At 39.8% G+C, this 12,092-nt stretch overlaps 1 protein-coding gene across 3 annotated transcripts in view; it reads right to left on the minus strand.

Moving 5' to 3' along the window:
* MAP4K3 (mitogen-activated protein kinase kinase kinase kinase 3) overlaps positions 1-12,092 on the minus strand; it is a 138,332-nt gene that overhangs the window by 76,152 nt on the left and 50,088 nt on the right. For all 3 annotated transcript variants that reach the window (XR_007774138.1, XM_050951562.1, XM_050951563.1), the window contains exons 13-14: positions 1,840-1,912; positions 366-424 (exon numbers count right to left, since the gene is read on the minus strand). Coding sequence is in view for 2 of the 3 variants with exons in the window: in XM_050951562.1 (XP_050807519.1) it covers positions 366-424; positions 1,840-1,912 (132 nt within the window). In the remaining variant the exon portion in view is untranslated. The remainder of the gene's footprint in view (positions 1-365; positions 425-1,839; positions 1,913-12,092) is intronic.

Genomic DNA, 12,092 nt, shown 5'->3' on the forward strand with positions numbered 1-12,092 from the left:
GATACTACAGGCTGTAGTTCGCCTGCCCAAGCCAGCTGCTGTGGAAGAGAGAGTGTGCACACCAGCTCAAATCTCCAAAGACAGCTGGCTCTTTACCAGGGGAGAGGGTCAAGGGAGGGAGGAACGAGGAGCTCTTGTAGTGCACTGCAAGAGAAGTGTGCCAGCTCTGCTCTTGCAAGGCTCTTATGCCAAAGGAGTACAGCTCCAGGCACGCTCCCTTCCTAAGAACCTGATCTCCAGGGGGAGGAGCTCATTGATAAAATTGCTTGGGGGGAGAGAGAGGGTACTATGTAACAAGTCAAACTTTTTTCTCATTTGCAGGATGTAGAATCTGAGGCATAAAACCCATGCAATATGTTACTCACAAACTCATGATGTGGCTCTGTCTCCTTCCTTAATGGAGGATTGAACTTTATTTGACCAACTATAGAGGAAAAAAAATAAAGTCAAGATCTGGTTCACTTACTGTGAGAAACGATTCAGTTTCTAGTAGCAGCTGCCCACTATCTAAGCATAATTCAGTTTTATGCACATATACTTCCATTGATCTGTATTTCTGACACACGCATGCCCTTAGTGCCATGAGCTCAGAACACTTTAGAAAGCAGCAAGTTCTGGGAGTTGCACATCCTTGCTTCTGTTCAGAGCTATATAAGGGACTGCACTTAGGTCCTCATCATCCACACATGAAAAGGATCACAAAAAGGATTCAGGAGCAGCATCGCAGGGGAGCATAACTCTGCAAGGCAACTCGTAACTTTAGTTACAAGTGAGTAAATCTTTTCTGTGAATTGCTTTTTCAGATCCGTACTGCTGGGAGATTTAACTAGCAGTAAAAAGCCTGATGAAGGATTGAGGAGTACTAATTAAATTTTCCAGCACTGCTCTTCTGCAAGAGACATTGGCCATTGTACCAAAAGCTAGATACAATGTTCTTGAGTTCTTGAAGCTCAAGAATTCCAAAGTTACTATTAGTTTATAAATCCAAAGATACCAAACCCAAAATTTAAACTGCATTTGTTTTTGGAGAAAGGGAAGTCCTTCCTTCTGTTCTGACCTCTCGTCAGACTCTCCCTCCACCAAGTTGCGTTTGACCATTTCAGTTTGAAAATAAAACCGATGATCTTAAAACAATAGTCGAATGAGAGATGTCAGTGTTATGCTTAGGGTTTTCTTAGCAGTGGTTTCTTTACCATCACCATACGGTTTCAGGGGGCTTTCACTCCAACTTTAAATGAAACATTTTCTTAATAGCTGGCCCAAAAGTTTAATGCCAGCAATATTCAAAGTAAAGTACCAAGTTGCAATGCATAGCAGTATTATGATGACATTTTCCACAGCCCTAGGGTGAAGACAGAATCTTGCACCACTCTCTGGAAACCCTCTCTGAAGAATAGCATGAAATAGCATTGAAAGTCTCTGAGAGGAACCTATGTCAAATCCTATTTCACTAGGCTGTAGTAGTAGAGAGATTTGAAGCATTGTTGGAAAACAAAATGGTATGGACCGTTACATATTTTAAGAGAGAGTGTGCGCGTGTGTGTATATATAATCTGTTCCTATGTTCACAATAAGTGAAATTGTGTATAAATTCATTCTGTGCTGCCTCTTATTAAAAATATTCCTAGTTATGGTATCAAGTATCGGGGGTAGCCATGTTAGTCTGTATCCACAAAAACAACAAGGAGTCCCATGAAAGCTTATGCCCAAATAAATCTGAGAGTCTTTAAGATGCCACCATACTCCTTCTAGGTAGATAGACAAAAGCTCAGTTTAAGCTAATTTCAAGTTATTATAACCTTTATTATTCTTAATTTAACAAAGTATACACATGCTTACAGTTTATTTCAGAGCGTGTTTTTTCTTCTCTCACATTTCTACTTGTTGAATGAATTCTATGAGGCACAAGGGGCTAGAAAAGAAAAAAAAAAGCGTTATTACCAAAAGTATATACCTTCTATTATTTGAAGATACAGATGTCCTGTAATATGTATTTTACTCATCTCCTTAGAATATTTTCAAATGTCTGATACAAGCAAAGTCTAAAAACAAACAAAATAAAGAGCATGTTATGCATTTTAAAGACACACCACTACATTAGACTTCTGTCCAGGTACTAACAATATATATTCCCATTATATCTGTACAGTTTGTGCCAGTCTAGCTGAGTGTGCAATGGTTTTATAGATGTTACATATGTCATTCTGAATGTAAAGGGACAGTGTTAAGTCTGTATTTATCCTAATTTGTCTGTTTCCTTCTTATACCTGAAAAATCTAAACACCTGAATATTTTCCAAATAAATAGGACACCAACTAGAGCATCAATCTAGTCCGGCAGTCAAAGTTTGGCTCCTGAGCTTGGTGTCAAGCACCTCAAGCTACAGGAACTGCAATGGCAACAGACGACCACTGGTAGAGTGAAGTATGCCTAAGTGGCATTAACAGGATCATTAGGGAACTGCAGCCAGCCCTCCTCAGATGAAAAAACAGATAGGACTTTGAGAAGAGAGAACAGGCATATTTAAAAAATAAAACAGGTCATAATTATGACAAAAAAAACAGAAGGCAAGAAATAGAGCAAGACAACAGCTGGAGTAGCATAGGGGTACAATGTCAATCAAATGTTGTTCCCACCCCTCTGCCCCCAAGGCCCTGCCCACTTTTCATCTTAAGGCCTTCCCCCTGGGTTATTACTTTCAGGGTCAAGATTGACATATGACTGAAAACAAGTGGCTCCCCACATTCTCTCTCTTAATCAGACTGGGTCTCAGCTCAATAGGACCTCCCTGACAGCAGGTCTGACGAATCAGGGCAAATTCCAGGTCAGAGTGACTAGTTCAGAAGAGGGTAATGTGACATCTCTAACAACACTTCCCACTGCCATCTACCCATCAGAATGGGTTTCCCTCCCATAGACCCTCCTGGAAGAGAAACATATAACAATTATAATTTGTATAGCATGAGGGTCTAGGCCAGAACCCTCAATCTCCAAAGCTCAACATTTGGCCAAGTGGCAGCCCCATCCCCATTGCTGTGAGAGAGAGGCCATCTTGATTCAAGAGCGTGTTTTTCAGGAATCGTAGGAAACGCTGAGGGGAAATATGGTCTCCATCACCCCCAGAAGTAGTACAGAATTTGTTTTAGCTCTGAGTCACTCTGTCCCTAAGGAGAAAGCAATACATCAGTGACAGTTCTGAACAGGTGGGAACTGCCAAGGGGAGCCCTTTGGCCCAGCTGTTCATGGTTATGCCAGAATCTGACCCCGAGACCTAAGCACTTGTGAGGCAGACTAACAAGCACAATGGTCATCCAGTGTCCACCCCCATAGAGAAAGGCGACAATAACTTGCTGGAGTCAGATGAGGTGAATGGAGAAAACACTTAACTAGACTATAAAAAGTGATGATTGAGGATGGGGTGTAATGGGCTAGGAACCAACCTGGGATTGAGTAAATCTAAAAACTGCAGACTGACAGCTGTTTGTTTTTTTCTGAAAGTGTCTCAACAATGCCTTTCTAGAGGATCAGAGGCCCTGGACAGCATTGCATCATAGAGAGAGACCTTGAATCAAGCCCAGCTTGTTTTTGCTCAACATCAAGACAAGAGGAAACAGAGCATGAAGAGGATGACAGCTATATGCACTGAAGAAGGCCCTTGGCATGGAGCTGAGCCAGTGCCATGTCTTGAGCATAAAAAAGGTTATGCAATCTATTGTACGCATTTCTGTTTGTGTTATCCTTAATCACCGTCTTAGTGAGAAGCTTTTTGAAGATTGTGAGGGCTGCGTTATACAGGGTAGGCCAGCAGTGTGAGTTGGACTTCAGAGGATAGAAACTCCAAGCTCCACACTCGGTGGGCTGATCTGTGTTTGGAAAGCCTATTAAATGCTTTTATTGCCATAGGTTATGGAATGCAATGTCTGTGCTTAATCCAAGAAAATTTAGCACAAGGGATGATCTTGGTAAATGCTGTGGAAAGCGCTCGAGACCCTGACAGTATTTAAACAAAATCATTATACCAAAGAATATCCGCTTAGTGCATTATATTGACTGCCTGACCCACACAAAAAGTTACAGAGCCCCACTTCGGAAATTATCAAAAGTCTAAAAGAATTAAGTTAGAGAATGGCAAGGGGACAAGCATGCAATATAAAGTATAATAAAGCTTGGTACCTGTAAATAAATATGTCTATTAAAAAAGGTCTTTGTGACTCTGTTTCTGTTACAAGGTCTGTGTGGCAGTTAAATAAGATCAAAGTTTTGATGGGGCATCTCTGTTTTCAAGGGTTGTAAGTCTTTTAAATAAAAATAGCTTCAAAGAACCCAGCTACTAGGTCTTTAAGAAAAGAAACCAATTTACAGCAAAACACTGAAATGCATGTAGTAGAATTCAGAGGAAATAAAACAAAAACATGTTTCAAATAAACCAAAAAAGCTCCTATATTCTGTATAAAACATGGATATTTGAGACGTGTACATAAGTACAACTGAGCTGACTCAACACCACTTAATTACATTGGTTTAACCATAACCTACTGAAAAAACGAGGTTGTGTGGAACTACTGCCTTCAGATGTAATCACTAAGGTTAAGATTCTGTCACATGTATTTTCAGTAGAAGTTAGGGACAGGTCACAGGCAATAAGCAAAAATTCACAGAAGCCCAGCTGTTTCAGCAGCCCAGGGGCTCCTGCTCCATCAGCCCTGAGACTGGCCACTGGTCAGCTGTTCTGGCAGCCCTGTGGCTGATTGGGGGCTCCAGCCGCACCCCAGAAGTAGTCCCAGAGATCCTGGAAAGTCATGGAATCTGTGACCTTCATGACTGAATCATATCCTTAGTAATCACACATCCATGTTTCCTTAATGCTCCATCAGGGTTCAAGATACTAGGTCCTGTTAGGGCTGGAAAAATAATCAGTAATTCACCCATGGAAAGGGGGGTGGTGAGCTCTGATTAATATTAAATTAAACAAAAGGAAGTATTTTAGGATGGATAAATAATTAATACATACATAGGGAATTTCAGAGCTCTAGTGATCAAATCAATCTGCTAACTACAGACACTGAACTTTGTTTGAAACAGGCTGGCATAAAAAATAGAGCTTTTTTGGAGACAGTCTTCTTATAACAGCAACCATCTTTCAAAAATTATTACTACTGGACTGCAGGACAAGGGGTTTTGCTTGCTTTATAAATCTGAAAATATATATTGTACAATCTTACTCTTTATACATGCTGTCTTTACTAATAACGATACATGTCTTTATTTCAGTGTGATTTGTTTAGAATGGAAACAGCAACTTCAAGCTGCATTACAGAGGTAATGGAATTTGAAGGTTACAAAGAGCATTTCCCACTTTTGTTATTATATATATTAAAAAAATATATATATGTGGGCCCTACGCCAGGGGAGAGCACTACGACACTGACAGCATGATGCCTGGGGAGAAAGCAGAATTTCAAGACTAGTATTAGGACAACTGACAAGACATTTGACTTGCAGCAGGAGCTTGTGTATTATTGTCAGCAGGATGTCAAAACTGAAATGGGCCTGTATCCTGTACAGAGAAAAGATCATGAAAATGAGACAGCTGTTGCAGTGAAGGGCCCTGATAGAGGTAAACTTGCATATAGATCCTTTCCAGCGCATAATGTTGGCCTCTGCCTACATGGCTATGTACAGATTTATATTTTTACAGCCCAACATCACAGCACTTCTCCCTCCAGACAACTATCACAGGCAGAAAAAGCTATTTGACTCCAGCTATCCAGTGGCTGCTGTATATCACTCATGAAGAAAATATATAGATACAATATGCTTTACAGGTAGGAGCCGACTTTCTAGACAGTTATGCCGTCATTAACAGAAAATGCATAGCCTTTCAATTTAATGTTTTTTTTCTACGGCTGTGTCACCTATTATGATGAAAAAGCACACAACCTAATGACAGGGATGACTTCTGGATTTCTTTATTACAAGACACAGCTCAAGACTGATTTTATGAAAAGATGAGGATATGAAGTCAGGACCCTCTGGGAACACAAGTGGAAGGTGATGATAGAAATAGATAGGGAGCTTGCAGATTTCTTCAACAAAGCCCAATTGCCTCAACTCTGGTGCTGAGGGATGCTCTTTTTGGAGGGAGGTCTAACGCTGTTTTCCTGTATGACAAACCTAACCCCAATGAAGAAATCCACTATTACAATTTTACCAGCCTGCACCCTTTCATAAACAAAACTAAAGCATACCCCATCGAACAAGCCGATATTGTTCATGACAAATTTGGACCTCTCATAAATTATTTTGGAATTCCAAAATTAAATCACACTGCCCACAAGGCCTCTTTCCCTCCAATGTTATCTGTCAGAATGGGTGGCAAACTTATGTTCCCACTATGCCAAATCTGTGTGGAAACTGAGTAGCAGAAGACATGCACCCATACTGATGAGGAGAGCGCCATCCTGGGGACTTGGTGCACAGTGGAATTGAATGCCGTCATAGCAAAGAGGTGAATGGTGGCCAAAAAAAAAAACACCTATGAAATTTGGCATTTTGAAGAAAAATCTGACAAACTCTTTTCTAAGTACAGGAACAAGAGACTTCAGGGTATCCAAGCAGGTGCACAAAGAAAAACAAAATAAATAAGTTAATGATTCTAAAAGAAAGAAGGTGTGCATCTATGCCAACATAAGATTATGCTGAACTCCACAAAGCACCAAATTGCTAAACTGTTTTTAAATTCTCTGGGGGGTAAATTAGGCAAAAGAACAAACCTCCCAATACCAGCATCATGAGACTCTTGATGAACTCTTTCAATATTTATTTTCTCCAAATTATGAGGTTTCATCCTCCAAGCTCATCAATGATGAAACTGCTTGCATGTCTTGGAAGCATACAAAAGAATGCTACATGGTCTTTGGCAATACCAACATCTTCAGGGCTTATTTCACCACCACTTACGGCCATCTTAGAACTATATAACCTGCTAGACAGGTTGCAAAGAGGTGCCTGTACTATGACACAGAGTAGGTGGTATTAGTGAAAAGGGAGGGAGACTGGAACCTCCCTCCAGCGGATTATTTAAGGGACCTCACAAGCGAGACCCTGCCAGATCAACACATCACAGAGTTTGTGTCAGTAAGTCCAAAGTCATATGGGTACAAGCTGTTGGAAGGGAAGGTCTACATGAAAGTCAGAGAGATTACCCTCAACATAGCAAACTGTGAGAAGATCTACTTTGACAATTTGACAGATCTAGTCCTAGATTATAGCATAGACCCAGGGAAGTATAACTCGAAGAAGACAGAAGTGCAGCAGTCGTCGACTGTAAGGAACAAAAATCAGTAGCAAATAGACACAAAGACCCTTAAGAAAATACAGACAGACAGTCACAACATGAGAAAGGTTTAAACCCTGCACTACAGCTTTGGAAAATGGATACATGGTGGAAACCTCCTTTTTTTGTAATTCTCACAGGGCCTAGCAACTATTAGAAAAGTCACTTTATAAAAAATGTGTTGGATAACACTGAGCAAATATCTGTTATGTCTGAAACTACCATGTGGTGTTACAGTTGCAGACAATCTCAGTATAAAGAACTGCTTTGTAAATAACCTTTTATCAATTTTGTGGAGGGGTCACCTGATGCTTTTAATGATGACCACTTGTTTCCTACCAATAAAATAAATAAGATTATTGTAGACTATTTGATTAACTCTGCTTGTGCAAGTGATGACATTGAGAAAGCCTTTACCAAGTACATGCATTACAGGAATGTGTGCATTATGTATATAGTTCAAAACGTATTTTGTCAGGGGAGGGGGGGGGAAGAGTTGCACAATTAACCAAAAAACAAAGTATATGATTCTGTTTAAAAAAAAACAAAAACCACGGGGATAAAATTACAAATTATTATGCTTGCTCTGCAAATGTACACTAGCAATGCAGAATTCTTTCTAGGAGCTACTGAAGCTACCAAAAGAACTTATGGCTATCTGGTGGGGGATTTAAATACTTCTACACCAGAGGTTTATAGATTAAGAACTAGGATTTTCCATCCAGACTGGCCCACAGTTTATACTTTGAAAAGAACAGCTGGGTATAAAAAGAAATGAATTTTGGTAAGTCCTTTTTAACAGCCAAGGCTGCCAACTGCAAGCGCATCTGGCTATGTGAAGAGAAATCTGGTCCTTTTCAAATTACTTAGCCAATCACCCCTGCAGAAAAGGAAGGGCATATTGTGTGCCTCTGATAATTTAGTAGTGCCCAACTTGGAAACAGAACTCAACACCTTAACAGAAAAAGTACCTTCAACACACAATTAAGTACATGTGCTGAAAAAGATGCAAATGTATAAGAACTGTGGAATAAAAGTATCTCACTAGGAAAAAAAAAAGCATCTGGTGAAGCAGTCTGGGGGGGAGTTTATCGGCTTCTTAAGTTTTGCAATCCCTCTGATAATGGGACTTTTGACTAATCAATAACAGAGTATGCAGGAAAAAAAAATGTGTCTAGTGCCTTCCCACTAATTGGAGCAATTAAGGGTTTTCCCTCCAGCAGAGAAAAATATCAGAACAAATGTGGGCCACTTACTGGATACTAAAATGAAGGCTATTCTTCAAAGGACCCATTTATTTGAATATGAAATAAACTTTATGCAGTCGTACTTCAAAGATCCCTAATGTACATGAGGCAGAGTGATGCAGAATAAGGGAAAATAAATCTGTTTCTACTGGAACAGGAAAGAGCATGACTGTCAACCCCCAGAAACACCAAAGAACTCTGACTCCATTACTCAGAAGGTGTTGGATAATGCGAATACATGTTACATGAAAAATGCATTACTATTGCTAAATAAAGTGGGCAGGGTAAAAACATCTCTTCACAGAACAATTACAGGGCTTTTGTGTACAAAGGCTCAGTTGTTAATAGTTCTAACATGCTTAACTTAGTCAGATTGTCACCCAAACAAGCACCATTCCTAGAAGACATGGACCTAAAGGATGGGACGTGTTTATAAATGCCATAGTGGAGCTGAATGTACCATCTTCCACAACGCAGCCAACACAGAGCTTTTTGAATGCCTGAAGGCCTTTAAACCATGGCTGATCAAGAAACCACCCCTTTTTTCCCTCCTAAGAAGCAAAAGTTGGCTAAAAACCCAAATGGCTCAATGTGCAATGTTTTTCATGCATTCATTTTTAAAACGGTAATGTTTTCCTTTAAACAAAATATTCCTATACTTAGTATTTTTTTTTATGTACTTTCTCTGCATTGGCCGTTGTACCAAACCAAAAAAAACACAAAACCCCACACCACCATCCATTAATTGTCTTTAAACTCCCACTTGAGGGTGCTTTATTGAGAAACACTGTTATAAAAGTCATTGCAAGAATGAGAAACATGTTTTGAGTAAGGCTAGATATGCCCAAGTTTTTTTTTTAAATAGAATTCATCACTATCCTGTCCTTTTGCACTAAGTCATTAGAGTACAATTTTAATATCTGACCAAAAGATAAACCCTTACTATAGTAATGTAAGAAAAACTGCAGCTATAGCCTCAGGGAACAGAGCAGGAGTCTTGTGATTCTCCAAGTGAAACACATTGGTGGCATTTTTGTTTCAAAATTTCATAATGCTTCTAGGAAAGAACACAGTTTGGGGAATATCCGTATGAGTCAAAAAAAGTCTCTACAGCCACACTCCACCAGGTACAAGCTGGGCCATTGTTCATTTGGCTGGTCATGTGCTTGTGTGTTGACCACAAAACCTAGGGGGAAGTCTCTGAGATACACTGCCACCTGGGAGCCATTCGCAAGGAAGCACATCTAAAAAATTCTCTTTTGCGAAAGGGTCGGTTGGTAAAACACACAATAGCTGTATAGTGTCCATATTCGCATGTAGTCAAAAGAACGTTTCTACTCTGACTTCTCTCTATGACACTGTCAAAAGCCCCATACACAATCATATTGACGGTGTTTATCAAAGCCTTTGCAAAACGTATTTCTGGTCTCAGGTTCCCAGTTTTTATCAGGGAATAGTGATCAGCACATCCCTGGTTGGAAGACAGGTCAAAGGCAAACAAGGTGTAACCTGTGCAAACGCCTCATGGTTGATTAACAGAGAATGATCTTCCATGTGTTTACCAGCCGTCTGCACCAGATTCATGTTTTCTCGTGTGGTTTCTGGCCTTGAAGTCTGATTGCAGAGGTTTAGCTGGTATATGTTCACCATCCACACACAAGGCCACAAAATTAATATTGTAATGTTTAAAGTGAAAGAGTTTTTAGTGTAATTTCCACTGTCTAGTTTTCCACATCTTCTGCAGCAACTTTCCCTTAAAGGCCAATTCAAAATTGAATCTCTTAACTAGAGTAAATAGACAGCCCACGCACTTCTATACAATCAGGTCCATAAGATTTATCAGTCTCAACTTCACTGCTCTCTTTAAAGTTTCAGCCATGGATCATGTGATGCCTGGGTTCATGGAAAGAAAATTCATTCTTCCTGAAATCAGCAATAGCAATCCACCAACTCTTCAGTGAGCCTGAGAGAGAGACCAAAATCTCAGATGAGAGAGACTCTCTTTGCTAACTTTTCTTTCAAGTTTCACATTGGAAGAAATTTTCATTGATTCAGTCTGCTTGCCCAGTGTCAAAGATCTGATGTGTATGCTGGTATGTTAATTTTGCTTCTGGATTCACTATTTCACTTTAAAAGCAGCAAAGAGTCCTGTGGCACCTTATAGACTACCACTTCTCATCCATCCAATGAAGTGGGTATTCACCCACGAAAGCTCATGCTACAATACGTCTGTTAGTCTATAAGGTGCCACAGGACTCTTTGCTGCTTTTACAGATCCAGACTAACACGCCTACCCTTCTGATACTATTTCACTTTAGTTAGTCTTCTGTAAACTGTCATCACATTCTAGTGAAGAGCGGCTTACTGATCTTCAATCTCCACATTTCCTTGCGAAGACATCAGCAGCTCTGCAACCATGTCTATTGTGAACACTTCACTTAGAAAAAGTTATTCTCCTTTCTTTTCTCCCCCTTTCCCTAGCCCATGCTTTACATAAGATCTAAATAATACTGCACTCACGTCTCTTATGACATTTAGTGCATTCTCCTTTACAGGCTGGACACATTTTCCAAGAATTGTGTAGGTTTTTTGTTTTTTTTTACTCTATCTTCCACAAGTAGTTTTCCATTCTTTGTAGACAGTCTCCAAATCTTCTGTTTGAGTTTTGTGCTTTTTGCTAAGTCTCACTACAAGTTTGTATTCTTGGGTTCACCTTTGATTTTATCTGTGAGTTTTTCCAGACTTCCTAACAATTGTACATCAGAGAGTTTCTTCACTATGTCATTTAGATCTGGAGTTAGGTTTGATGTATTCAAGTAGGTCACTTGCCATTATAAATATGAGACAGCTTACTTTGTATTTCTCACTTTCCACGCAACGATGCAAAACTGCTTGTCAAAGCCTATCAATTTTGACCATGCTGATTTATCAGCAAAGGAAAAACCTTCTGGAGGGATTATTATAGGAAATATTATCTTCATTGCTCTTGAAGAAACTTATTTCTTTTCTCCTTTCTCTAGGAGATAGGATACAGCCATTTCTGTCACCAAATTGCATGTAGTGGGACACACAAGAACTAGGAGCACACTCGGTAGCAGAGGGAAGAACTTTATTAGTAGTAAGCCAGAAGTGACAAAGAAGAGTTATAGCCGGGCTCACCCTTAAAGAGCCCTCCAGCACAATTATAATTCCTGTGGAATGAAATGGCTTCAGCAAAGGAAGATTTGACATTAATCACTTCAAGGGCCCAAGAAGAGAATTCAAGATGAGGAAGGTGCAAATCGTACCAGGGATCCTTTCTACAGGCAAATGGCAGAAGACAACCGCACATCAATTATTCAATCCAACTTTCAAGAAACCAGGGACGACCCCATAGGCATAGGGAGAGCAACTCTTAGAATCGCTCCTTCCCAACTTCCTGCTACAATTTTAAAGGAACTGTATATGCATCCTCACAACTTCCCCCCTTTTTTCCTGTACAAACAGTATTTAACAAGAATTAAACTACA

Source organism: Gopherus flavomarginatus, chromosome 4 (assembly GCF_025201925.1).
Source record: "Gopherus flavomarginatus isolate rGopFla2 chromosome 4, rGopFla2.mat.asm, whole genome shotgun sequence".
Lineage (NCBI taxonomy): Eukaryota > Metazoa > Chordata > Testudines > Testudinidae > Gopherus > Gopherus flavomarginatus.